Source organism: Oncorhynchus mykiss, chromosome 32 (assembly GCF_013265735.2).
Source record: "Oncorhynchus mykiss isolate Arlee chromosome 32, USDA_OmykA_1.1, whole genome shotgun sequence".
Taxonomy (NCBI): domain Eukaryota; kingdom Metazoa; phylum Chordata; class Actinopteri; order Salmoniformes; family Salmonidae; genus Oncorhynchus; species Oncorhynchus mykiss.
The window spans coordinates 34,561,347-34,588,505 of NC_050572.1; the positions used below are offsets into that span (position 1 = coordinate 34,561,347).

General features: G+C 43.2%; 3 protein-coding genes across 6 annotated transcripts in view; 1 reads left to right on the forward strand and 2 right to left on the reverse strand.

Annotated features, from left to right (window-relative positions):
- Positions 1 to 6,279, forward strand: part of LOC110489308 (voltage-dependent calcium channel gamma-6 subunit) — a 45,372-nt gene extending 39,093 nt beyond the window's left edge. For both annotated transcript variants that reach the window (XM_021562021.2, XM_021562020.2), the window contains exon 5: positions 4,734 to 6,279. In XM_021562021.2, coding sequence (XP_021417696.1) covers positions 4,734 to 4,957 — 224 coding nt within the window. In that variant the 3' untranslated portion in view covers positions 4,958 to 6,279. The remainder of the gene's footprint in view (positions 1 to 4,733) is intronic.
- Positions 6,280 to 8,213: 1,934 nt separating this feature from the next.
- Positions 8,214 to 19,644, reverse strand: LOC110489292 (voltage-dependent calcium channel gamma-4 subunit). 3 transcript variants are annotated; one of them, XM_036971469.1, is made up of 6 exons: positions 16,405 to 16,494; positions 15,986 to 16,281; positions 15,279 to 15,506; positions 12,073 to 12,156; positions 11,343 to 11,483; positions 8,214 to 10,727 (listed from the first exon to the last, which is right to left on the reverse strand). In XM_036971469.1, the coding sequence occupies exons 2-6, from the start codon at positions 16,014 to 16,016 to the stop codon at positions 9,910 to 9,912; spliced, it is 1,302 nt and encodes a 433-aa protein (XP_036827364.1). In that variant the 5' UTR covers positions 16,017 to 16,281; positions 16,405 to 16,494; the 3' UTR covers positions 8,214 to 9,909. The 3 variants fall into 3 exon arrangements, with proteins under 3 accessions (XP_036827364.1, XP_036827362.1, XP_036827363.1); XM_036971467.1 differs by lacking the exon at positions 16,405 to 16,494 and adding an exon at positions 19,528 to 19,644 and having other exon boundaries at positions 9,910 to 10,727; XM_036971468.1 differs by having other exon boundaries at positions 9,910 to 10,727; positions 16,422 to 16,528.
- Positions 19,645 to 23,519: 3,875 nt separating this feature from the next.
- LOC110489301 (voltage-dependent calcium channel gamma-7 subunit) overlaps positions 23,520 to 27,159 on the reverse strand; it is a 37,489-nt gene continuing 33,849 nt past the window's right edge. Inside the window, exon 6 of the mRNA XM_036971316.1 lies at positions 23,520 to 26,993. Coding sequence (XP_036827211.1) covers positions 26,523 to 26,993 — 471 coding nt within the window. The 3' untranslated portion in view covers positions 23,520 to 26,522. The remainder of the gene's footprint in view (positions 26,994 to 27,159) is intronic.

The following is a 27,159-nucleotide window of genomic DNA, read 5'->3' on the forward strand; positions in this document are numbered from 1 at the left end:
GGGGAAGAGTGGGGACTGATACACCAGGGAACACTCAAACGAGTGTTAGGCATGTAGCAGAGCAGAGCAGGGAAGGGTATTGCAGGCGTATTCGACCCACACCAGCTACTGGCTCCAGGTGGTGGGGTTGGCGGAGATCAGGCAGCGTAGTCTCTAGATCCTGGTTGGCTCGCTCCAACTGGCCATTGGACTGGGGGTGGACAGGCTGACCGATGACCCAATGAGGGTGCAGAACGCGTTCCAGAACTGAGACGAGAACTGAGGCTCCCGGTCAGAGACCATGTCCACTGGCAGTCCATGGATTCGGAAGACGTGCTGCACCAAAGTAGGCCACCGAAAGGATTGTCGCACGAAGGCCAAGGTTCGACGGGAACCCGGGTGGCAGGAATGGGCCCACTTCAGGGCCGTGGAGCGGACAGCGTCAGGCATAAACATTAGGACCGCTGCCCCTGCTAGACCTGTTTTCCCATACCCCAGCTGAGTACCATCACCGGGCACGAGACAGGGCATCCGGCTTGACATTCTTGAACCCTGGCCGGTAAGAAAGGGAAAAGTTGTACCGGGTAAACAGCAGGGCCAATCTCACTTGCTTGAAGTTGAGGCACTTGGCGGTGCGGAGATACTCCAGGTTTTTGTGGTCGGTAAATACAATGAACGGAAGTTCCGTCCCTTCCAGCCAGTGTTCCTCCAACGACATCTTCACTGCGAGAAGCTCTCGATTCCCCACATCGTAGTTCCTCTCCGTGGCGTTGAGTCAGTGGGAGAAGGTGGCGCAGGGATGCAGCTTAAGGTCCAGGGCAGAACGTTGGGACAGGACAGACCACTCTGACATCCGAAGCATCGGCCTCCACCACGAATTGACAGGAAGGGTCAGGATGAACCAAGATAGGAGCAGTGGTGAAGCGGTGTTTGAGGTCCCGGGAACGCCCGGTCAGCAGCAGAGGACCACGTGAACAGGACCTTGGTAGAGGTGAGTGCAGTCAGGGGGGAAGCCAGGGTGCTGTAAACTCGGATAAAACGGCATAAAAGTTGGCACACCCCAGGAAACGTTGCAGCTGCACCCTGGATGTAGGCTGAGGAAATCCACCACCTTCCTGGGATCCATCTGGACACTCCCAGAAGAGATGCTGTAACCCAGAAAGGGGATGGTGGAGCAATGGAACTCGCACTTCTCCACCTTCACAAACAACTGATTCCAGAAGACGAGGATGTCATCAATGTAGGTGAAAATGAACCGGTTCAACATGTCACAGAGAACATCATTAAGCAGAGCCTGGAACACAGCAGGTGCAGACGTCCCCGGGGCGGCGTGGAGCTCGGGAGAAGGTCAATACCGCAGTCATAGGGTTGGTGCGGCGGAAGCGACGTAGCCCGGGCCTTGCTGAACACTTCCCAGAGGTCTCTGGTACTCCGCAGGGATGGCGGAGAGGTGCGGGGCACCTTCTGAGCCCCCAGGAAGATGTCCCGGGGCGGGCTGCGCTGACTTCAGACAATGGGCGTGGCAGAACAGACTCCAGCCCATGATGGCATCCATAGACCAGTTGATGAGGGGATTGTGTAGCTGGATCCAGGAGAATCGCAAAACCACGGGAATCTGAGGAGACTTGATGAGCAGACATTGAATAGTCTCGCTATGATTCCCTGACATCCGTAGGTTGATGGGAGTGGTATTATGAGTGACCCGGCCTATAGAGCGCCCATCCAGTGCTCCAACATCCATGGGAATGGAGAGGGTCGCGTCCAAAAAGATCTCATCGGCCCCAGAGTCAATGAGGACCCGGAGAGATTTAGACTGGTTTCCCCACAGCAGGATGGCATGAAAAGGGGTGTGAGCAAGGGAAGCAGAAAAGTTCCCCATATGGCCCACCAGAGTACTCGCTCCTACAGGTGAGCCTGGTATTTTAAAGGACAAGAGGACACAAAATGACCCAAAGTCCCGTAGTACAGACAACTCTTCGCGTTGATCCTGTGTTGCCATTCCGCTGGCGACAGCCCAGCTTTGCCTCGTTGCATAGGCTCGGTAAGCGGTGACTCAGCCGTCTTCGGCAACTCTCGGGGGAGGTCGGGAAGCCTCGGGTTCTCTTGGCAACGGGACAGCCAGAGGCAAGGTGGAATCCCTGGACGTGCAAGCGAAATCGAATTTCCTCTCCCTCCATCGTTACCGTATTCGCGCATCGATTTAGATGGTCAAAGCGATGAGGGAATCGAGATCCGTAGGTAACTCCCGAGCAGCAAGCTCGTCCTTGACCTCCTCCGAGACGCTGTTCAGGACCATATCGAACAGCGTTTCCTGGTTCCAAGCACTCTCCGCTGCAAACGTTGGAAATCCCCATCATAGTCTGCCACACTGTGGGACTTCTGCCGAAACTGGATTAGCTTCCGGGCAGCTTCTCTCCCGGAGAACAGGGCATCAAAAACCTTCTTCACCTCTCCTACAAACTCAAATGCAAATGGCCGGCTGAAACTCAAATGCAAATGGCCGGCTGTTGTTCCCATACAGTAGTAGCCCAGGTAAGAGCTCTACCGGACATCAGCGTGATGAGGTAGGCTATCTTGGAGCGATCCGAGGGGAAGGAGGAGGGCTGAAGCTCGAAGATGAGGGCACACTGAGCTAGAAACTCCCCGACAGGCTCTCCATTTAAGCGTTCCGGGGGAGGTAAGCGGGGCTCCCGAGAATGGAGTGACCGATGATAACCCGCGGAAATGCTCCAACAAAATGTCCCACGCCCATTCATGGCGTTCAGCCAACGTTTGGCCCACCTCCATAAGGCCACAAAGCAATTCCTCGAACCTACCAATGGTGGCTCCTTGGGAGGAGATGGCGTTGCGCAGCTGGCCCGGGTCTGCTGGGTCAGTCATGGCCAGTTCGTACTATCAGGTTTGAAGGTAAGACCCAGATGCAGACAACATTGAATTAACAACAGTTTAATAATCCATCAGGGGCAGGCACAAGACAGGTCAAGGGCAGGCATGGGTCAGTAATCCAGAGGTGGGGCAAAAGTACAGGCCGGCAGGCAGGCTCAGGTAGGGCTGGGTGGTATACCACATTTTACTATATACCGGTATTTATGCACGGAATGGTTGGGGTTTTTACTTTACCTTCTATAACGGTATTTGAATGTTTGGTTTGTTAAATGTGATACACCGTGTGTAACGTCCATTTTTATAGTTCACTCCACTTCTTGAGTCATCCCTCTCCACTGTCTCCAAGCCGCTTTCCACACAGACCTAGTCCCACTAAACATTTTGTGTTTCTTACATCTGCAAACAGCTAGTTTGTATTTTCTTAGCGAGAAAAGCTAAATCATGTTGGCCACTAATGCTAATCGCTAGTTAGCTGGCTGATAAAAGTCAGAGCAAACGTAGGTAGCTAATACAGTCTGATACCAGTACTGGTGGAGGCTTAAATCAGCATGTTGTTTGTGCAACAGTATCTTCTAAATCAAAGAGGAAACGGGCAAAGCATGAATAGGAGGAATAGGCAAAGCAATATGTTGGCTATATGAATAAAGATTTAATGTAGCCAAAGATTATAGGGTCCCCTAGGAAACACTGAACTTCACTTTGGTTCCTACCCTGTCACAATAACTTGTCCATGGCATTTTCATTCATTGTCAAGTCAAACAACACTGTATTCAAAGTGCCCACTATTATTTATATTCTAGCTATATAATTATAATAAACGTTATATTTCAATGATTCCAAAAGTTTTGATCTAAATCGGTATTGCAACATTTGGTTAAAAATAATGCCTAGTATTTTTGCCCATATCGTGGCAGTGTGGAAATGATTTCAAATGAGTGCAGGAAATGCAGAAATTGAGGGCAATGCAGGAAATATTATTATAATAAATTATTAAGTTGAATTGAACAGTATAAAACCATCTGAATGGAGAAAGACCCATTGAAATAATTTTGAATATATGTGTTGCCACTCTAGGGTCAGGCATTACTCAGAAAGCAAATGTAGAACTTTAATTAATCAAAAATATAAAATACCATCAAATACCGTCATAAATTTGAAAAATATCATATGATATGATATTTTGGCCAAATCGCCCAGCCCTAGACTCAGAGTCAGGGTAGGCAGAGGTCAAAAATCCAGAGGTGGGACAAAGGTGCAGGACGGCAGGCAGGCTCAGGGGCAGGTAGAGCGGTCAAGCAGGTGGGCTCAGAGTCAGGACAGGCAAGGGTCAAAACCAGGATGGCGGGGAAAAACGAGAGACTGGGGAAAAGCAGCAGCTGAGAGAAAACCGCTGGTTGACTTGACAAACAAGACGAACTGGCACAGACAGACAGAAAACACAGGTATATAACACAGGGGATAATGGGGAAGATGGGTGACACCTGGAGGGGAGTGGAGACAGGTGAAACAGATCCGGGGGTGACAGTTGCAGAGAGTTTGGAGTCATTTAGGAGTCAACCTGTGCATGCAGCAAAAAAAAGCTACCGGTACTCAACACTTTAAAAAACCATATAGACATTATTCAAGGGTATCGAGGGAGCTCACTAATTAGATACATAGGGCATTAGTCATGGCATCTGTACAGTCCTGATATACTCTGATGCTCTGGGAAGTAGATCACAGTTATCAATACCACCTCCACCATCCCACCAGTAAAATGTATTTACCAACTCCACACACACCAAGCCCCTGATATCTCTCTCTTTTGTGCTTTATCCCTCTCTTTCTCTCTCTCCCTTTCTCTATCACTCTTTCCTCCTCTCTCTTAGGCCTCTTGATTCTCCTGTCTCTTATTGTTTTCAACCAATCGGTACTCTCCTTCCTAGCCAGTGACCACTCGGTGCCGTTGCATCATGAGTTGTCTTGGTCAGTATCCTGTGTTGGGTTTGCAGGGGCCATTCTTATTTTGGGCGGAACCCTCTTTCTCTTGCTTGCGCTACCATTCAGCCCCTGGCGAAGGTGTTTTCCCCCCAAAAATGAAAGTGATAGCTAGTAGCGAGGAGGAGGTATTGCACTTTATCTGTATTGTCTTATGACTGTTGAGAAATGGACGGTCTCCTGCAATTTTACATTGAATCATTTGAAGTTGTGTAAAGAGGGGTTCAAGTTGTTCATCGTCTTGGATGTTTTTTTCTCTCCTCATTTTGCATAAATCAGTAGGTCATTGAAGGGACACTATACTGTTCTTGACTTATGTAAGGTGAAGAATTAACGCAATGCCAAATGACTTGTGTGCTAGTTGACAGCAAACGTTTTCTCACATTGAATGTGCAAAATGTAATGTGCCCCCCCTTCTCAAGTGTGAAATTCAATTGAATTCAAAATCATTTTAAATGAATTTAACAAAAACAACAATTTTGCAGTTGTGTTTTGAATTGGTTAACATTATTTCATTATTTTTGCCAAATCTTTGATGATATTCTGATCGACAGTCTTATTAGAGAGTATAATCCTTAAGGACAGTAATTGGGATTCAGATGTATTTCACAGAATGAAAGTACAGTACAAAAATTCTAGAGTTTCTAGTAAATAAATACATACACAATCTCATGATATTGCAATGTTTTTACAACTGCCTTTAATATACGGATGTGTATATATCGAAGAGACAATAGCCTCTAAATCCAAATGTTTTCAGACCTCAAAGGTCAAGATTAGTCTACGTCCCAGGCCATCATGTTTGTGAATTCAGTTATATGTCACATTATAAAAGTAATGTAAAAAGACAAGCACCATGTAAATTCCAGATATGCAGAGCTTCTGTTTTCCATTAAGTTGTGTAGTGTAAGATGTGTGGACTCCTATTGACATTAGACTACTTTCGAGGTCTAAAATTTGATTTTGGAGTCTAATGTCCCTTAAAATTTTAGATACACCATCTGCTCTGGGTGTGTGGGTGACTATATTATAGAAATTACAATAAATTATTAACGCGGCACTGCCTAAAAACATCACTGCCTGAAAGGACAGGCAATTTCATCGTAAACCCTATTCAAGAGGTAAGAGGCTACTAACCAGTTATATAAGGTTGCATTGTAAATACTCTATTCAAAGTCATATGAGCCTTTAGTGTTGTAAATTAATAACGTAAAAACATTTCATGTGTTCTGTGCAACCCAAATGTCACACGTTTATAAATACTGTAAGATTTTGTATCTGTTTGGTCTTTTTCTAGTGAGATAGTTGTCAGAGGTAACCTGTGCATATCTGTATTTCAATGGGTATTGAAGGGTAAATTGTGTCTGTGGTTTTCAATGGAAATAATTGTGTATGTAAGACTTGATTTATTATTAAATGTGAAGACAACATACTGTATCCCTTCTTGTGCTTTTTTCTGTCTTTTTTCCCACTCTGCCCTCCTCCATCGTTCATCTCTCCATCATCTTCAACACACATCCCAGGCACCATCTTGACCCGTTTCCAGCTTTCTCGGTCTCCACTGTCTCCCACATGTTGGCACCCTCTGCCGCTAAATTTAGAGCGTGGTGAATCCTGCTGAAGTGGTTATAAGAAACACAAACCTTGGATTCAAACTGTGATCCCCATCGCCAACATTGTCCAATTCAAACAACCCCCCCCACCACCACCACCTCCCCAACCACCACCTCAGCCCACCCTTCCCGCAAGCTTTTATTTCATCTTACTTGCTGAAGTCAGTCCAGTTTGCTCCTCATGTAGACCTATCATGTGTCTCTATAAATGCCACACGCACTGTCACTCATGTCTCACCCCGCCTCTGGTGGCTGCTGCTGTGGGACGCGGTCCAGACGATTGGTGGTGGAGTCTGTGCTGTGTTAACCTCTACCCTCGTTCTCCCCCTCCTGACCTGGCCAACTTCGCATGCAGCCCTGAAACACAAATCAACCATCGCTAGACACCTGACACTCGGCCCAAGCTGTATATATAGATGTTCGTTTTCAAATGAAGCCATTGCTCTCTTCTGAAAGAGTATGTGTGTGTGTGTGTGTGTGTGTGGGGGGGGGGGGGGGGGGGGGGGGGGGGGTCCGGTGGTGGGAGTGCTTCTCTGAAATCCTGTTGTTGACGTGTGTGTGTTTGTGACGGTGTTGGTATGTGAAGTGTGTGTGTCTGATCGTTTACAATGCATTTGCTTGCAAGTGTGTATAGCCTGTATATGCTTGAATCCGGGTGTGTGTGATGGCGATTGTGGGTGTTATGACCTTATGTGTGTGTCAGCAAGGATCATGAGGTAATAAGAAGAACTGGCCTCTCTTGACATTACCAAAATAGAGGAGGCCCGGCCACCTCGTAACTCACCTTGTTATGATGGTAGTACTGAACCAGCAGGGTTTACAGGTCTCCTGTCCTGGGGTGCTTTCTGGGGACGAGGGGCACGTTGAAATTTGTCACACTATCGTGCCAACCCAAACCAATATATTTTATTTTCCACATTCTCCTTCATAGCAAGGTTCCAGTAACTATGATTGATGCCTAACCAGACCAGCACAGTATAGAGTGGATATCTGAGGGCGACAGACCCACAGAGACTGCACCACCAAGGTCGAGTTCAGTAGGGAGAAAACATTTTGAAACAGGGAGATATTACCTGACCTTGTCCCCCCCCCCAAAATTGAATGTTTTATAACGTTTTTCTAAAGTGTACCCTACTGAACACAACCCAGGGCTCCCCAGAGAGGAAGGACTAATTAAACTCCCCAACTAAATCACACATTAACTGTGCACTCCATGCTCTTGAACAAATAGAGCATCCCTCTCCCTCCCTAGCTTCCTTCCTCCTCCAAAGTCATTACTTTAATGAGATTAAAACAGTCACTTTCCCCCTGGGCAGATCGTCTTCATCATTTCCATCCCAAGAGTGAAGAGATTCAGCGTTATTCAATTATTATTAATTAACTGCCTTTGTAGTCATGTGTTAAGGAATTCTGCTGCTTTTCTGGGCCTGGATCTCTCTTAGCCACAGCATCTCTGTGACCTCTGACCTCTGATCCAATACCAACTGGACAATCAAGGTCCCCTGTTGAGGTATTGACGAGACATTACACTCTAAAATCATGTTTTTCAGATGTTTTCTGTTACCTCAAAAGTGGTCTTCTGTTCAGATGAGTCCATGTCCCAGGCTATATGTTTTGTATCTCCAGCTACAGTATATGAATGGAAAAGATGAGCACCATGTAATTACCAGATATGCGGTGGCAAACATTTTGACATTCATTTGTTATATTACCATCTTGGTTATATGTTAAATAACACACTCCACACAACCCGTTTTCATATATAAGTTTATTGAATGTATTTTTTTGTAGTTGTTTTTGAGGCTCAGAATTTTGTATTGCTTAAACATCACAAATGTCCTTAGTTTGACTCATGTGCAGTAGAGTAGAAATATCATGTACCATGAAGAGATTGTTGTCTTCTTCACTTACAGGATCACAGGATCACAGCCCGCTAACCCCAAAGTAGGCTCCTTAAAGCAGCGGTTCTTAACTGGTTTTGCCTCGGGACCCAGATTAAACCAGGTTGTCCCAGTCGCAACCCAATATTCGCATAGTGTATATAAAATGTCATCTGGAATGTATTTTTGATGCTAAGGAAATAAGTCAAATTTGCCCATATTCTTGATGAAGAATGTGGATAAGCTCACTGGTTTGACACCACAAAATCAACTAAATCCGCTAAATAGCCCTGCTAGCTCTATTTTGAAAATACTATGTTTGAAGAAAAATATTTCAGAAATTCAATTGTTTAATCACTTACTACCTGGTTTTAGTCGTTTAAGTTCAGACTGTGACCCATTCGACCCCAAATTTGGGTCGCGACCCATCAGTTGAGAATCGCTGCTTTAAAGAATAACATTAAGAATATATACCATCGCTAAAATAAATAGGTTCATATAAAGTCTAGAATCTAATACACTTGTCATAAACAATAAAAAACACAGATTAGACTATGTTGGTTATATCTGTATTAACAAACCAAAAAATTGCCTTAAAAATAATAACAATAAGTATAACAATAATAATAATAGTGACTATTATTATAAATAATAATAATAAAATAAATATATTTTGATGATTTAAAATGAAATATAAATACAATATTACACTCATATTTGCGCACATGCTTCTCGCCTGACACCATCAGATTAAGTGTGATGGAGCTAGATATCAAGGAACATTTTCAACTTTAAAGAAATACAAAAATACAAAAATCATAGTTCAAAATGTACAAATTTACCCTGCATTTACGATTACGTGAATAAAAACAACAGCAATGTGATAATATTCAAGAAGTTACAATCTTTACACTCTTGTAACCTGGCTATGATAATCAAGCACTCGGAATGATAAGACAACCCAAAGTTTACCACTATAGACATATTGTGCATTTCAAAATGAATATATACTCAATAATATTGTTAATAATACATTTGATATTCTAGTCAGTGGAATAGATGTATTCATAGTAGTCAAAAACAGACTGAGATGGAGTGATAGGGCAGGGAATGGCCAACTATTCTCTTTCAGTTATCTTACATATTTCTACAGCCCTATTTGGTAACCCTTTACAGAAGCCCTGTCATACAGTCCTCGAAATATCAGTGTCATAAGCAGTCATAAACACGAATACATTAGGTAGTCAAATACTAGTATGTCGCATACAGCAAGCATGTGCAAGCTACCTATGCAAGCTAACTACAGAACTTAGGCCACCGTATGAGCCGTCATGACCGTGTTAAGGCAGTTGTCATGAATTTACACTAGTTGTCGTGACTGCTTATAAAATACGCAAAGTCATTGTTATGTATGGCAGCGAACAGTAGGCTTTACCAGTAGTGAACTGGAAAGCGTCACTTGTTAAGTCATTGTTATGGCAGCGAAAAGTAGGTTGTGCGACAGGGATTTACTGTAAAGCGTTACCCGCCATTTTGCCCTCCACCTCCATGGCTCTTGCTCCTATCTCCGAGGCTCACACTGGCGTGGTTCTCCTGTTCAGCGTGTCCGAGTCGGTGTCCCTGTTCCGTTTGCCCCCCAGGCGGTCCAGGGTGCCCATGCCCCTCTCTCTCTCCATGGTACCAGTGGGCAGAGGTGGCTGCTGGGGGGTAGGACCGGAGGACGACAAGGTATTCAGGGGCGCAATGGCAGTGGCTCCGACGGCGGAATTCTGGCCCGCCGCAGAGAGGTTGGACTTGGAGAGAGAAGGCAGCGTGCCGCTCATCATCACCCCCACTTCCTCTTTAGGGAAGTAGTTGTGCAGTTGGTAGAGGGAGGCCCGGTCCACGGTGCCGTAGAGGGGGGGTCCCCCGCCACCAAGACTCCCCATCTTGGAGTCTCGGGTCAGGGTATACATGGAGATATCGCCCCCTACTCCTCCAGCAGCATGGTGCGGGTTTGGCAGGGTGGCAACGGAGAAAGGCGGGGCAGACGGCGGTAATGCAAAACTCTTGGCGCCTGTAGGTGAGGTGTCGCAGGGGGAGCGTGGCGGGTCGGAAGAGTGCGAGCTGGAGTGGGAGCGCCGGCGGAAGCGGTAGCTGGGCAGGCGGAGCATGGCGTGCGTGGTGCTCTTCAAGAGTTCGGTGCGAGAGCGGCAGCGCAGCTCCTTGTTCTTCTCGATGTAGATGTTGACGGCCAGGACACCCACCATCTCAGCCAGGATGAAGGAGAGGCCTCCGAAGTAGAAGGACCAGCCGTATGAGTAATGCCACTTCTTGTCCTCATCCTTCTTGGGCGAGATGTCGCTCAGTGCCGCAGAGATGTACACGATCACGCCGATGATGTTGCTCAGGCCTGGGGGAAAGAGAGGAAGTGAAAGGTTATAACATAATAATAATAATAATAATAATATTATAATATAATATAATATGCCATTAATTTTCTCTGAGATTTTCCATTGGGGGGTGGGGGAGCCATCTCAACTTGATTACTTCTCTTGTGTAATGTCTCATTGACCCATATCTCCACTCAGGAGGTAATTTATCCCATAATACCAAATAAACTATCTTTATCCCTACTGCTGTGTTGTGCCTCGTTGACCTGAGTCTCCACTCAACGGATGATGTATTTGGGAAATCTAAGCCGCAACCAATATCATTAACATGAAATGAGTTATGAGGAGGGGAAAACAACACAAAGGTGAATATCATGGATGGATGAAAGGATGAGGAACTTCCTTGATAAAAACACTATTTACAAGTTAAAAAGGAGAATTAGTTCAGAGACCATTGAGAACATTTAAGGCCGAGTAGGGCTATCGCATTCCATCTGAACAAGAGGAAAATAAATATGGGACACCATTGAGCATGATTTTAACTCCAGGACTAGGCTTCAACTGTGTCCAGGAAACCCTCCCCATGTGTACTGAGTAATAGAGAAACAGTCAAGACCAAGACACCAGCGCCTTACCAGCAGCCACAAACAGGATGCCTCCTCCTAGGATGATGTTCCTCTTGCTCTTGTAGAAGCTGCTGGATGCAACACACATCGCTCCCATCAGGAGGAGTATAGCACTCAGGATGGGGAAGATACTGGAGGCTCGGACCACACCTGCAGACGGATGGGGGTGAAATTGTCCTTACTTGCTGATCTAAGGTCAGTTTTATGTTGACAGTGGTTGGTGGTTATAGTTATCATTTGGGGATCCTAGATTCTAGCTGATCCTAGATATGTGCCTATGGGTATCTTCTACCTGGAGCTCTGCTTAGATATTACTTCCTATCCTCTGATAATATTGGAAGCGACTGCAACCTTTGGTGTCATAACCTGCTGAGCGTATATTAAAGATGAATGATTAAAGCTGAAGTTGTGAAGGTGACATTTCAAACTGCATATGTGACTTTGTCACCATCTGGAGTAAAGTAATGTGCTACAATAAGCATTTACAGTATTCTGTAACACCTTACATAAATGAATAAATCTATCCTACATTCTAATTCCAACCAATGTTCTGGTTTGATTGGAATATCCTATTGCTTTGTCATAATTCCCTCTGTTAAATGATAGATACTCATTGAGTTAGCTTACTCATAACCCTGCACCTGGGCATTCACTGCTGCTGTTTCCCAGGTTTTTCTTTTCAATTCGACATCACATCTCTCTAGTGACATCCTCCCACTGCCCACGTCCCCTTACTCACGCAGGAGATACTCTGCTGCATCCTGATCATAGTCTGCATCGTCCGGGAAATGATTGATCTGAGAACACACTCCTCTCTTCAGCCCTGAGAGAGAGAGACAGACAGAGACAGACAGACAGACAGACAGACAGACAGACAGACAGACAGACAGACAGATAGATAGATAGATCGATAGATAGATAGATAGATAGATAGATAGATAGATAGATAGATAGATAGATAGATAGATAGATAGATAGATAGATAGATAGATAGATAGATAGATAGATAGATAGACAGCGAGACAGTGAGACAGAGGGACAGAGAGACGGACAGAAAGATGGACAGGGAGAGAGAGAGATACAGAAAGATTGGAGAGAGAATAGGGAGTATTAGAGAGAGAATCAGATATCTGGGGCTTGGTGTTTGGACATATTAAGTATTCATTTGAATCCCTTTCCAAGTCGGGTTAAAATAGCTCAAACACAATGTATTTTTCATGACAGTCATATGAACCACCCCCCCCCCCCCCCCCCCTGTACTCAGAAGAAAACAACAGACTAAATCAACAAAAACGTTCTATAATAATCAAGGAGCCATAATCAGTGGTTTCAGTATGTTGAGCAGACACCACAAATATGATATAAAATGGCTGTGTTGTTGTCCTCTTTTGTTGAAGCTGTCTACCGCAAATGGAGAACCACTCCATCAGACTATCACCACTGACTCATTGCTCATAATTGCCCTTTTTGACATTCGCTAGTCTCGCATAGCCATACCTCCACAATCACGTCATTGTCAAGCCCGGTTCTCGATGAGGCTAGTTTCTCGCAGACTGCAATAGGTTAGATAAGCAGCTCTTGAAATGAGCCTTCTCCTACTGACTGTCTGCCACTGCCCACTGGATGTCCTCTGAATCAGTGGAGGCTCATAGTAATGGCGTGCTCTCAAACACATGAAAACTATGTCTTTGATACCATTCCATTCACCCCATTCCGTCCATTTATTATGAGTCATCCTCCCATCAGCAGCTTCCACTGCTCTGAATGCACTCATCTAGGTCTCACTGTGTCAGACTCCTGCTCGTTGAACATCTCATTCCAAAATCATAGATATTAATATGGAGTTGGTCCCCCCCTTTGCTGTTATAACAGCCTCTACTCTTCTGCGAAGGCTTTCCACTAGATGTTGGAACATTGCTAGGGGACTTGCTTCCATTCAGCCACGAGCATTAGTTATGTCGGGCACTGATGTTGGGTGATTAGGCCTGGCTCACAGTCGGCGTTCCAATTCATCCAAAAGGTGTTAGATGTGGTTGAGGTCAGGGCTCTGTGGAGGCCAGTCAAGTTCTTCCACACCGATCTCAACAAACCATTTCTGTATGGACCTCGCTTTGTGCATGAGGGCATTGTCATACTGAAACAGGAAAGGGCCTTCCCTGTTGCCACAAAGTAGGAAGCACCGAATCGTCTAGAATATCACTGTATGCTGTACCGTTAAGATTTCACTTCACTGGAACTAAGGGGCCTAGCCCGAAACATGAAAAACAGCCCCGGACCATTATTCCTCCTCCACCAAACTTTACAGTTGGCACTACGCATTGGGGCAGGTAGCGTTCTCCTGGCATCCTCCAAACCCAGATTCATCCATCGAACTGCCAGTGATTCATCACTCCAGAAAACAAGTTTCCACTGCTCAAGAGTCCAATGGTGGCAAGCTTTACACCACTCCAGCCTACGCTTGGCATTGCGCATGGTGATCTTAGGCTATTTTTTGCGGCTGCTCGGCCATGGAAAGCCATTTCATGAAACTACTGACGAACAGTTCTTGTGCTGACGTTTCTTCCAGAGGCAGTTTGGAACTCAGTGGTGAGTGTTGCAACAGAGGACAGACAATTTTTATACAATACGCGCTGCAGCACTTGGCGGTTCTGTTCTGTGAGCTTATGTGGCCTACCAATTCGCGGCTGAGCCGTTGTTGCTCCTAGACATTTCCACTTCACAACAACAGCACAGTTGAGCAGCTCTAGCAGGGCAAAAATCTGATGAAATGACTTGTTGGAAAGGTGGCATCCTATGACGGTGCCACTTTGAAAGTCACTGAGCTCTTCAGTAAAGTCATTCTACTGACAATGTTCGTCTATGGAGATTTCACGGCTGTGTGCATGATTTTATACACCTGTCAGTAACGGCTGTGGCTGAAATAGACAAATCCACTCATTTCAAGGGGTGTCCACATATTTTTGTATATATAGTGTATCTCACTGAAGAAAGCATCATAGCGAGCGAAATCAATTAATACATTGTTCCCCTGGCCTGAGAGGATGGAAGTTCAATATGTAACTAGATGTAGAAGGCGAATGTTAACAATATACTGAACAAAAATATAAATGCAACAGGCAACAATTTAAAAGACTTTACTGAATTACAGTTCATATAAGGAAATCAGTCAATTGAAATGAATTCATTAGGCCCTAATCAATGGAATTCACATTATTGGGAATGTTGTTCACAGATACCTTAAAAAAAAGCACCGTGGATCAGAAAACCAGTCAGTATGTGACCATTTGCCTCATGCAGCGCGACACATCTCCTTTGCATTGAGTCGATCAGGCTGTTGATTGTGGCCTGTGGAATGTTGTCCCACTCTGCTTCAATGGCTGTGCGAAGTTGCTGGATATTGGTGGGAACTGGAACACGCTGTCGTCCATCCAGAGCATCCCAAACATTCTCAATGGGTGACACGTCTGGTGAGTATGCAGGCCATGGAAGAACTGGGACATTTTCAACTTGTGTACAGATCCTTGTGACATGGGGCCGTGCATTATCATGCTGAAACATGAAGTGATGGTGGCAGATGAATGGCACTACGCCATACACCTGGTCTGCGGTTGTGAAGCCGGTTGGACGTACTGCCAAATTCTCTAAAATGACGTTGGAGGCGTCATATGGAGGACAAATTAACATTACATTCTAGTGGACATTCCTGCAGTCAGCATGCTAATTGCACTCTCCATCAAAACTTGAGGCATATGTGGCATTGTGCCGTGTGACAAAACTGCACATTTTAGAGTGGCTTCAGAGACGTCAGATCCACACACACACACACACACACACACACACACTGAGCCATTCATCTGACCCCACCAAAACTCTGGAAATACACTGGACCCCCATCACCCCTCCCCCTCCACACACCTCCCCACACATGTCTAGTCCTCCCCTTACCCTCCAGACAGCAGATCCTCCAGAGGCCAGAGTGTGTGAGGGCTCCAGGGTCTTTCTTGTCCTTGTTGTTGGGGTCGTCCTGGGAGGAGTTGGCCGTGCTGTTGCAGATGAAGGCCCGTGCGTACAGCCAGTAGTCCGTCCCAATGGCCACCGCCATCAGGGAAAAGGCTGCAAACGCCCCCAAAGTGGTGAGGACAACCTGGATCCCCTTCTCCCACCACACCATGACTGGGCCGGAGAGAGAGAGAGGGAGGAGAGGGAAGGAGGAGAGAGCGGGATGGAGAAAGAGAAGGAGAGTTGGTGAAATAGTAAGGACGCCTGAAAGCTAGAAATCAAGAGCATTGTCTTGAATGGTGTGGATTTGTTGGTTGTTTCCAAGGTAACAACCGATAAAACAAAATGTACCCAATATTGAGCTGTATGTCAAAAACCGTGTGTCTCGCTTTCATTTCAATTCAATAGGACTTTATTAATCCCAGAGGGCCAATTACAAAAAGGCATTGTCAGTGCTTTGTCTTTCTGATGACTTTTAATTGTTTTAATACAAAAGCACATTTCGAAAAAGGCCAAAAAGACTTAGTCTAGTCTAGTTACAGAATAATGACTTGGGTAAATCATATTGTTGTCTTTTGAATCCAGGCATCTGTTAAGTGTGTATTTTCTTAAGTGTGTGTTTGTGCGTGTGTTTCTAGCGAAATGTGTGTTACCTTGGGGCATGCCTCTGCCTTTTGCCTCCATGTCTGCAGCTTGCTGTTCCTCGTCAGTGAAGAGTGCGCCTTCAGAGTCCCCTCTGTCCAAGCGCCATCCATCGACCGCTCTCCCGCTCTCGTTTCCTCTCTTCTCTCTCGTTCCCCTGTGTGTGTGTCTCTCTCTCTCTGCTCCCGTGTTCTTCCTCTTTCACACTCTCTGGTTCGTCTGTATGTGAGCGTGGATCCGCAACTCACGGTTCCGTCCCTCTTCTCAGTGGGTGGTCATGGCACTGGCAGGCATCTCAGTGTTGCTCCTGTGGGGAGAAGAAGAAAAAGAAAGGATGGAATAAATTAATGTGACGTGAGAGGGAAGCCAAGTAAAATGTTCTTTCCGAACCTTACAAAAAGATAAATCATTAATAAAATTGTGTTTGTACATTCTGCGATGACAGACCAGAAAGGAAATAAGCTGATCCGTTTCCACATTTCACACTGAGAGAGGGATATATAAAGCAAGAGGGAACGGGAAAGAAGTGAGAGAGCGTGCTCTATCCATTGCCATGGCAACAGCGAATTCCAAAGTCTAGGACGGAACTGAACACGGTGAGCGAGAAGGGAGTGGGGGGTGAGGGGCAGTTGAAACAGCTGAGTGGATTTTGCCGACATTAAACCAAATATAAGTACCAATGCCTGAGACCTCAATATAATATATATTTTTGATAGAGTGAGTAATTGAAAGTACTAAGCTAACATATGGAATTGTTTTATGATGGTCATATCATGGATCATTTAGATAATAGATTTTTTATTTTAGGACCCCTTTAGGTATCCCAAGAAAATCCCAAATTATATTGGATAAAACATTTGTTTTAAGTTTCCTGAGTGGCGCAGTGGTCAAAGGCACTGCATCTCGGTGCTAGAGGCGTCACTACAGACCTGGTTTGATTCCAGGCTGTATCACAACCGGCTGTGATTGGGAAAATTGGCCCAGCGTTGTCCGGGTTCGTGTTTGGCCGGGGTAGACCGTCATTGTAAATAAGAATTTGTTCTTAACTGACTAGCCTAGTTAAATAAAAAAACATACAAAATATATTGAATTTGGCCTTTACCACTACAGCCCATAGAAATACATTCATAAATGTTAAAAAGGAAGTCAAAAAATGTATCATAACGAACATAGTTTTGAAGTGTCGGTCTTATATATAGGAAATTTAAGAAAGCTGGTAATTTTTATTTTTTTACATATATTTAACCCCTTGTTTTTGTTGCAACAAAACTACCTCCATACTTCCATTGTTTTGTATGGGTTACTTTCATACTAGTGGGGGTCATTGAGCATCGTGCTTGTGAGAGTCTCCCCTTTCCATAGTGGGGTTATATTAGTTTGTTGCTCAAACGGTTCGGACACTACAGACGTTTTTGTGAGAAGACCGATTTTCGGATGTCTCATGGTCTGACAAACGGCGCTGTAGCTCCGCCACCTTCCACCGCAGACACGGAAGGCCGCCATAGACAGATGCGGTGAATTGAGACGCAGACCGTACAAAAAAATTTAAATCGATATTGACGGATGTTGATGGGGATTTTTTAGACCCGTGCGTTAATCGACTCTGTAAACTGTACTGTTCAATTAAGGAAGTAATCAAGAACATTCTGATGATGACAAGCTCTTCGATCAGTATCATTATTTAGTTGAGCTATCATATGCTGTGTGTGTGTGTGCAGCTGTGGTATCATCAACTGAAAATGTACGTACAGTATGATTAATGAGCAGCGAATACAGTAATTACCTACAACGCAATTGTTTCTTTATGACATTCTTTGATGGATGCAGCATGCATTAAATGATTCAGTTTACTGCAGTGGGAGCATTGTAATGAGAATATAATCGACGAAAAGTTAGGTGATAGTCATCTGACAGTGGTTTATGACTCACATTTTCAAACCAAGTTTCTTTCAAAAAATAAAGTTAGTTCAATCTATACCTGAACCCACTGAAACTTGTTTGAATCATACAGATGATTTTCCTCCATGTCAAAACCAATAGAAGGTTTTTGTTTCTATAGTTGTTCCTGTATTTACTGTTTAGAAGCAAGTAACCCAGATGCACAGATATGGAGGAAATGTTGCCATCGGCAACATAAACACAGAAGATGATAAATGAAGAGATCTAGTTCAAGGACCAACCAGAACCGCATACTGAAATGCGTGAACATACAGCTATGGGGTGTATGTGGCATTAAATGATGAGTGATTGGGGAGATTCAGTAAGAATATAACATTGTAGAGTGAACAAAAGGTATGGGCCAAAACAACAAGAGGATAACCTTGATTTTAACTGCACTCAGTTGCATTTCTCCACACTGTGTATTCAATTTCATTAAAAACATTGTGCACACAGAGAGACACACACGTACATGCAAAAGCACACACAGAGATACACACTTTCCTTATATTTGGTCTGAATCCTGAACAGTCACCTGATTTACATACTGTATTTACTGACAGTAAAGAAGATCTGTCTGGCAAAAGGTGAGGTGAGGCAAGTAGCTCTGAATACTTAATGTCTGTGCGTGCGTGCATGTGTGCTTGAAATCATAAATCAGAACCATTGCATTGATATGGCTATTGCTATCTGTGAAAAGAAATGCACAACACCCTGGTTAAGCAATTATGTCGTTTTGGTCATTGGCAATTGCTGCTGAAGGGACAAGAACATGCATTGTATACTGAAGCGTCATAGAAAGCAGAAGCAAAACCATTGTATTTTTTTAACCTTTATTTAACTAGGCAAGTCAGTTAAGAACAAATTCTTATTTCAATGACGGCCTAGGAACAGTGGGTTAACTGCCGGTTCAGGTGCATAACGACAGATTTGTACCTTGTCAGCTCCGGGATTGCGAACTTGCAACCTTCCGGTTGCTAGTCCCACGCTACCTGCTGCCCCGATTGATTAACCGATTAATGTACATGGACCAAGAAAACGAACAAGTGGAGGTCTGGCTAAATGTTGAACTTCCTCTGTCTTGTTGGCTAAGATCAATACATTTTGTTTATGAACACAAATACCACTTGCGACACCAGCAGAGAGAGAGAGAGAGAGAGAGAGAGAGACGCTAGGTTAAGAAACCTGACAAAATCCGATTTAAAATAAGATGTTGAGTTATTAACAGCCTTTGAGTAGTCTCTATTCAGTCTGAACACAGTTGATGCACATTAGGAATATTTGAGTGCTTTGCTTACGTAAATAGTCTCACGGCTATTGATTTGGACATAGTTGTCATTGTACCAAGTAGGCTACATTTCTGTGTAAACATAAAATAAATATGTATTTTCTAAAATGAATAAACGCAATATTGTTTTAAAAAACATATAGGTTAAGTATGTGCTAATACTGTTAAACATGTATACTAGGTTAATTATGTACGGTACATGGAACTGCTCTGCAAACACTTAACGTCTGCATCCCTCATTTTATCATGCAAGTATAACAGTATTCCATGCTATCCTTATTGGAATGATAAAGAATATTACGGAAAGAATATTGCTCAATGTTTTACCTGTAATTGTTTAACTTCTGCAGTGGTTGACGGTGGACGGACTCCGCATGCGAGGCATGGGCAAGAGACGTAAGAAAGAGCCGTAGACATTGCAAGAATAGAACGAAACGATACGACGTCGAGGGATGTGGTAGGTGTTGGAGGGGGAGAGTGAGTGAAAAAGGTGTTTTTGAATAATAGGTCAAATCCATAGGTCAAATCACACGTTGAATTCCTTCATTGTAACAGCAATTCTAATATACATTATTGCGTGAATTACTAGCCTATAGATTTGTGTGTTATTAAGAAAATAATATATCAAGGTGTATTATAAAGGGGGGTTATATGAACGTAATGCCAGTCTCAAGTCTTAAAAAAAAATATTGATATATTATGCCATAGGATTAGCTATATAAAATGCATAGCCACGTTTGACAGGTGCTACTGCAACAAGGGTTTGAGAAAGAGTTTAACGGAAAAGGTTTATATCCAATCATGTCCAAGCGCGCCAATTTTAGCAGGGAAGTCACGAGACAGCTTCGCACACCTGTGCAATCAACTTTTGACGACAGGTGTCCTCACCATTTCCTAAAGAAATCAGCCCACATTTTCTAATTTGATACCGAAAAACATTGAAGCCAAGAAGTACATTAACATAAGTATACTATATTATGACATCAATCACTATCGTTCACCATACAGAACATATAATTAGGAACTAGAATGGCCATTAACATTCTTATGATGGTATAAAGGTCAGCCATTTTGGTCAGAGCGTTGGTCATTGCCAGTGCTGTGATAAGATATTTAGTAAAATAATTGATTTACCTGCACTGTATGTTTGTCAGGTAGCCAGGAAGTTATAATTAACTGCCAATATGCCAACATTTAATTCAAACAGTGCTTTCAATCCGTATCCATGCATTGGCTGAAATCATGATGTAGGACTTAGATATAATAGCACTCACAGCTTTCCAATATTTTGTTTTACATTTACGGTCTGTTTCTACTGAACAAAAATATAAACGCAATATGTAAAGTTTTGGTCCAATGTTTCATGAGCTGAAATAAAGTATTCCAGAAATGTTTCACATGCACAAAAAGCTTATTTCTCAAAAATGTTGTGCACACATTTGTTTTACATCCCTGTTAGTTAGCATTTCTCGTTTGCTAAGATAATCCATCCACCAGACAGGTGTAGCATATCAAGAAGCTGATTAAAAAGCATGATCATTACACAGGTTCACCTTGTGCTGGGGACAATAAAAGGCCACTCTAAAATCAAATTCTGGAACATTGCGGTGTTTAGGACATAGCTCCTTCAGAAATTTAATAGGATCTCTAGGTATCAAATCAAATTTTATTGGTCACATACACATTGTTAGAAGATGTTATTGCGAGTGTAGCAAAATGCTTAGGCTTCTAGTTATGACAGTGCAGTAATATCTAGCAATTCCACAACTTAATGCACACAAATCTAAGTGAAGGAATGTAATAAGGATATATATATATATATATATATATATATATATATATATATATATATATATATATATATATGGATGAGCAATGTCAGAGCGGCATAGGCTAAGATGCAATAGGTAGTATAGAATACCGTATATACATATAAGATGAGAAATGCAAGATATGTAAACATTATTAAAGTGGCATTATTAAAGTGACTAGTGTTCCATTTATTAAAGTGGCCAATGAGTTCAAGTCTGTATGTAGGCAGCAGCCTCTCTGTGCTAGTGATGGCTGTTTAACAGTCTGATGGCCTTGAGATACTGTAGAAGCTGTTTTTCAGTCTCTCGGTCCCAGCTTTGATGCACTGGTACTGACCTCGCCTTCTGGATGGTAGTGGGGTAAACAGGCAGTGGCTCAGGTGGTTGTTGTCCTTGATGATATTTTTGGCCTTCCTGTGACATCGGGTGCTGTAGGTGTCCTGGAGGGCAGGTAGTTGGCCCCCGGTGATGTGTTGTGCAGACCGCACCACCCTCTGGAGAGCCCTGTGGTGATACAGCGCGACAGGATGGTAAGTTGGTGGTTGAAGATATCCCTCTAGTGGTGTGGGGGCTGTGCTTTGGCAAAGTGGGTGGGGTTATATCCTTCCTGTTTGGCCCTGTCCGGGGGTGTCCTCGGATGGGGCCACAGTGTCTCCTGACCCCTCCTGTCTCAGCCTCCAGTATTTATGTTGCAGTAGTTTATGTGTCGGGGGGGCTAGGGTCAGTTTGTTATATCTGGAGTACTTCTCCTGTCCTATTCGGTGTCCTGTGTGAATCTAAGTGTGCGTTCTCTAATTCTCTCCTTCTCTCTTTCTTTCTCTCTCTCGGAGAACCTGAGCCCTAGGACCATGCCCCAGGACTACCTGACATGATGACTCCTTGCTGTCCCCAGTCCACCTGGCCGTGCTGCTGCTCCAGTTTCAACTGTTCTGCCTTATTATTATTTGACCATGCTGGTCATTTATGAACATTTGAACATCTTGGCCATGTTCTGTTATAATCTCCACCCGGCACAGCCAGAAGAGGACTGGCCACCCCTCATAGCCTGGTTCCTCTCTAGGTTTCTTCCTAGGTTTTGGCCTTTCTAGGGAGTTTTTCCTAGCCACCGTGCTTCTACACCTGCATTGCTTGCTGTTTGGGGTTTTAGGCTGGGTTTCTGTACAGCACTTTGAGATATCAGCTGATGTACGAAGGGCTATATAAATAAATTTGATTTGATTTGATTTGACAGGATGCTCTCAATTGTGCATCTGCAAATGTTTGTGAGGGTTTTATGTGACAACCTAAATCTCTACGATAAAGAATACCTGGGCTGTGTCCACTTGCACCCGGTAAGTAGCCTGTGAAGCCTTTCCTGCATGTGTCATGAAGCATTAGCTAGAAATCACGGCTAAAAATGTATACCATGTTCAAATGTAGGCTATCACCAACAGTTCATGGTATTGACTATAGTTTGTGCAATGTTTGAAATAAGTTTACTGTGCAATTTGAAGTGATTTATAGCCTGTGGTTTGTCAATAAAGGAAGTCAATTGAGAGATAAATTGCTGTTCATCCTGGCGTAAGTCATGTAAAACTTAATTGTGACAATGCATTGAATTCATGATGTTATGCATATTCAAGTCAAAGTGACAGGTAATTAATCTAACAGTCTTTGTAGGCCTTCTCATAGAATTAAAATTTTATTTACATAGGCATAAAACATAATGCAAACCTGAAATACCTGTTCACTGCCAGCTTTGATGTATTTCCAGTATATCCAAAGGTGATTAAGTATAGGTAATGTGTATAATTTCTCCGCTTAAGGCCCCCACAAGATCCGCTCGAGTGTAGCCCATGTACCTGATGCTGTCTGGCCAAAAATAGTATGGCATGTCGCTCGGATTCTTTCTCCGGTGAGATAGTTTCAGCCATGCGAATTGAAGGAAAGTTGGTGGTGCACAATTCAAAGTTTGGATGCTGGAATTATTTTGGATGAACGTGTGAAGGTAACCTCATTTTTTAAGTGATTTGTTTGACAATCAGATTAAAACATCAAGACTGGCTGTGTTCATGGAACATTAAAAGGTAACACATTTTTACTAGTCCGCCCCTGCGCGCGCGCACACACACACACACACACACACACACACACACACACACACACACACACACACACACACACACACACACACACACACACACACACACACACACACACACACACAAAAGGAACTGATACATTTCTTATGGCCTTGAATAAGTAGAGCTTTGAATTAACACACAAAAGCAGTGGGCATTACCAAGCTATATAAAATATGTCAGCATGTCAATCTCCAGTCCTGCTATTCATTCTCTACACCAGTGTGCAAACAGGATTTCACCTCAATATAGTTTAGCCATGTTGATCTTTTCAGCTCTAAAAGTTCCTGACATCAGCGGTAGGTTCTTGCAAGTGTGTGTGTGTGTGACATTGTGTGTGCAGTCAAAAACCGGAAAGACATCTGACCACAAACATTAAGCACACACACAGATTTACCCCTAGGATTTATTCAATAGCTATAGAACAATGACATGTTACTCAACAACCCCAGGCATAACATTATTCATGTTCTCAGGTATGAATAATCGCTCAGATTCATTAGTGCATTGCTTAGCAAAAAGAAAATGGCATTATTGTCATTATTACTACTAAATAGTACCATTGATTTTGTTGTAAATATGGGTAACATATTTACACTAATAATAATAGTAAGTAACAACAATAATAATTATCATTTAATATTCCTAATAATAATGAATAGCTTTAATCTCTGCTACTGTTGTTAGGCACAGTTCATTTGAATAAGCTCAAAGACAGATTCTAAGAGAGCGCCATTACAAAAAGAATAAAGAAATCAAGAATGAGTTGAGAAACGAGGCCTGCAAAGAGAAGAGACATTACATTAATGGGGATTTGAGAAACAAACCAAGACAAATGATCAATAAAGTTCAAAAGGTAGTCATATATGAGGGGATGGAAAGCGAGAGGAGGAAGAAGTGAAGGCAATAAAAAGAAGCCTAAGGAAATCAATGAACAGTTGGGGGAAAAAAAGGCAAACGTGGAGAAAAAAACAGATTCTTACTTTAGCTACAGAAAACCCCAATCGTCCTCAACTTCACATGAACTAACATTCATTGGCTAGTGAAGCCATATGGCTCTCTGAAAGCAAACCTCAATTTAACAGAGTAGTTTAATGAGGAAAAACAACAGAGGATAATACTTCGTTGACAAAATACAAAATAGTTTTAGCATTTGATTTAAACAATTCTTATAGCTACCCTTGTCACCTCTTTCTCCCTCTCGCTCTCTCCCTCTTTCTCTCTTTCAATTAATCAACCTCTCACACCAAATAATAATCGGCCTATAATAGGCTTATATTTTATATATAAATATATATATTACACTATAGCTTTAATACAACTACATCAATACGCTATTCTACCTGTTATGATTATAGAACAAGCTACAAATATTAGTTATCTTATCACTTTCTCTCCAGCAGGAGCCAGTCCTGTTCTTTGATATTGAATTCATATATTTGACTCTATAGTCTATTATAGGCTGTACATCACTGTCCTGGGTCCCAAACTAAATAATACTACCTTCCATCACATGTGTATGTGCATCTGCTACATAATGAACAATATAAATATTAAAAAACATTTGATCAAGTTATCTGATTGCAGGAAAAGATCTGGAATTCGTGAAAAACAATCACATCTTATTAGGAAAACAATTGGAATGCAATTCAATGTCTAGTGGGATTTGTTCACTATTTGTACTGCGATATTGCAAGACTTTGTTATAAATCTATCCCCAAGTCAGGAATTGCTATCGGTCTTGTTCGCTACAAAAGTGTGCATGTCATGATACAAACGTTCAACCCGGATGCAGAGCTATCAGACTCACAGCAACAGCACTAGAGGGTGGTACAGAGACCCATTGGCCATGTTTTGCTCTCGTTTACATAGATGCTGTCTGTGCTCTCACTGACATAGACGCTGTCTTGAAATATATTTCTGTGCTTTATATTCGACCATGTTGAACTCATAGTAACCCCTTTCTTTCTTTCACATCCTCATGTATGGTTTTATAAGTTGTCGTGTTGCATTTACTGGCATTATTATTATAATACAAATGTTTATAAACATAGCTAATGATAATGGCCACAATCTTTATTTTGATATTAGTAGTAGAAATAGTAGTAGTAGTAGTAATTGTAGTTATAGCAGGACTGTTGAAGCTGGTGTGTGTGTGTGTGTGTGTTACATTTACTATAAGTATACCAATACACATAGAATAGAATGTAAACATGTAGTACAGTGGGTAGGCTACATAGGCAGCATGTATTATATAAACCCAGTCACAGTCAGAAGGAGAAAAGTAAACATTTCAAAACAAACACAGCCTTTACTTCATCAATCTACTCCATAGCTAAATGGGAAGCTCTTCTGGTAACTATAAAGAGAAGACTCTACTGGTAATCAGCCATGTGCTACAGAATATGAACACTCAAGCTAATTAGCAATCAAAGGAAGATCCTAAGCCTCGCGGGATCTGCAAATATGCTCTCATTCTTGGTAGTAAAATATGTTTTTTAATTTTTTTTTAATATATTCTCAGTCGTAAATATTTATAAATGATGGAAAGTTATGGATTTTCTTTGTTACCATGACATTTTAGTCAAAAACATAACAACAAAAATTCAAGTGTTTTTATGGATTCCAAAACGGATGCTGAAGCCTGCGACCTGGACATGTATAGTAGAAGAATGCTAACTGCAGAGGAGAATCTGATATGTTACAATATGTACAGTTTGAGTCACAGAACCATCTTGAATGATCTTCAGAAGTCTATGGGAACATTCATCCAACAATGCCTCTCAAATACAAACAATACAATTAATACAATGATAGACCTAATCATACAGTAATACACATCTCATGAAAGACAAACATGGTTAATTTTTCAACATTTGTTTTCCCAGCACTTAAAGAAAAATGTCTATACAGTTTAAGTATAAATCTCTATGCATATACAATGTGTCCTTGATTCTTGTGTGTGTTAGTGCTTGAAATGCATCTAATGTGTATTCTTCTGAAACAGCAGCACTCTTTTTTTTACAGCCCCCCATACCTTTCCTCCCTCTTTTTCTTATTGTGTAAATAATTATCATATCCCCCCCTCTCTCGTTTCCTCCCTCTCTCTGAAAGTTTGCTAAAATGTCTGTCTTCATCTGAGGCACAGCACACATTTTAAATCATCCTCCGCCCACCTCGTTCTCTTTCCCTCGTTCATTCCCTTCTTTCTCTTGATCTCCTAAATCTCCTTCTCTCATCCTCGCTTCCATCTCTCCTCCCACACTCTTCATGCGTGCATCTGTGTGTTTGGGTGTGTGTATGTGCGTGTGTGTTTGCATCTGTCTCTGTGTGTTGCGCGTACAACAGAGCAACCCCCACTCTGTCTACCCCCCTCACTCATTCCCCCCTTCTAACATGGCGAGGCACTCATGCGCATGTGTTGGTGGTAGCGGGGAGGGGGCTGGGCAGAGGGGGGCATGGCCATGGGCATGGACTGGGGAGGAGGCCCGCTGGGGTGAGAGGACATGGTGTGGTGGCTGGAGTGGAGGGGGTGGGAGGACATGGTGTGGTGGGGGTAGGAGGAGGAGGACTGCTGGTAGCTGGCGCCCGAGGAGGGGCCAGAGGACGGGGCCTGCTGCTGTTGCTGGGAGCTGCCCTTGGGCGGCGGGGGCGTCTGGTTCAGCTGGATGGAGATGTCACTGGAGACCTCAGACGCGCTGCGGCCCCTCTGCGGAGGAGGCCACGACTCGGGGTGAAGGTACTGGCCGCTGTAGTCGCTGCACTCGGACAGGCGGGGGCGGTAGAGGGACGGGTGGGGCCGGTACATCTCCTCCTCGGCGTAGCGCTTCATGAATAGGTACACTGACATCACCCCGGCGCCCTGGGAGAGAGCAGCGCAAGCACAATATGAGATACCATGGCTCATATTACTACATGACATGAAACACCTTCACAAAGAAGTGATAAGTGACACATTTGGCCGTCATACATCAGGCACACTATGAACCACAGCAAAAAGAAGCCTAAATAAAAAATATATATATTAT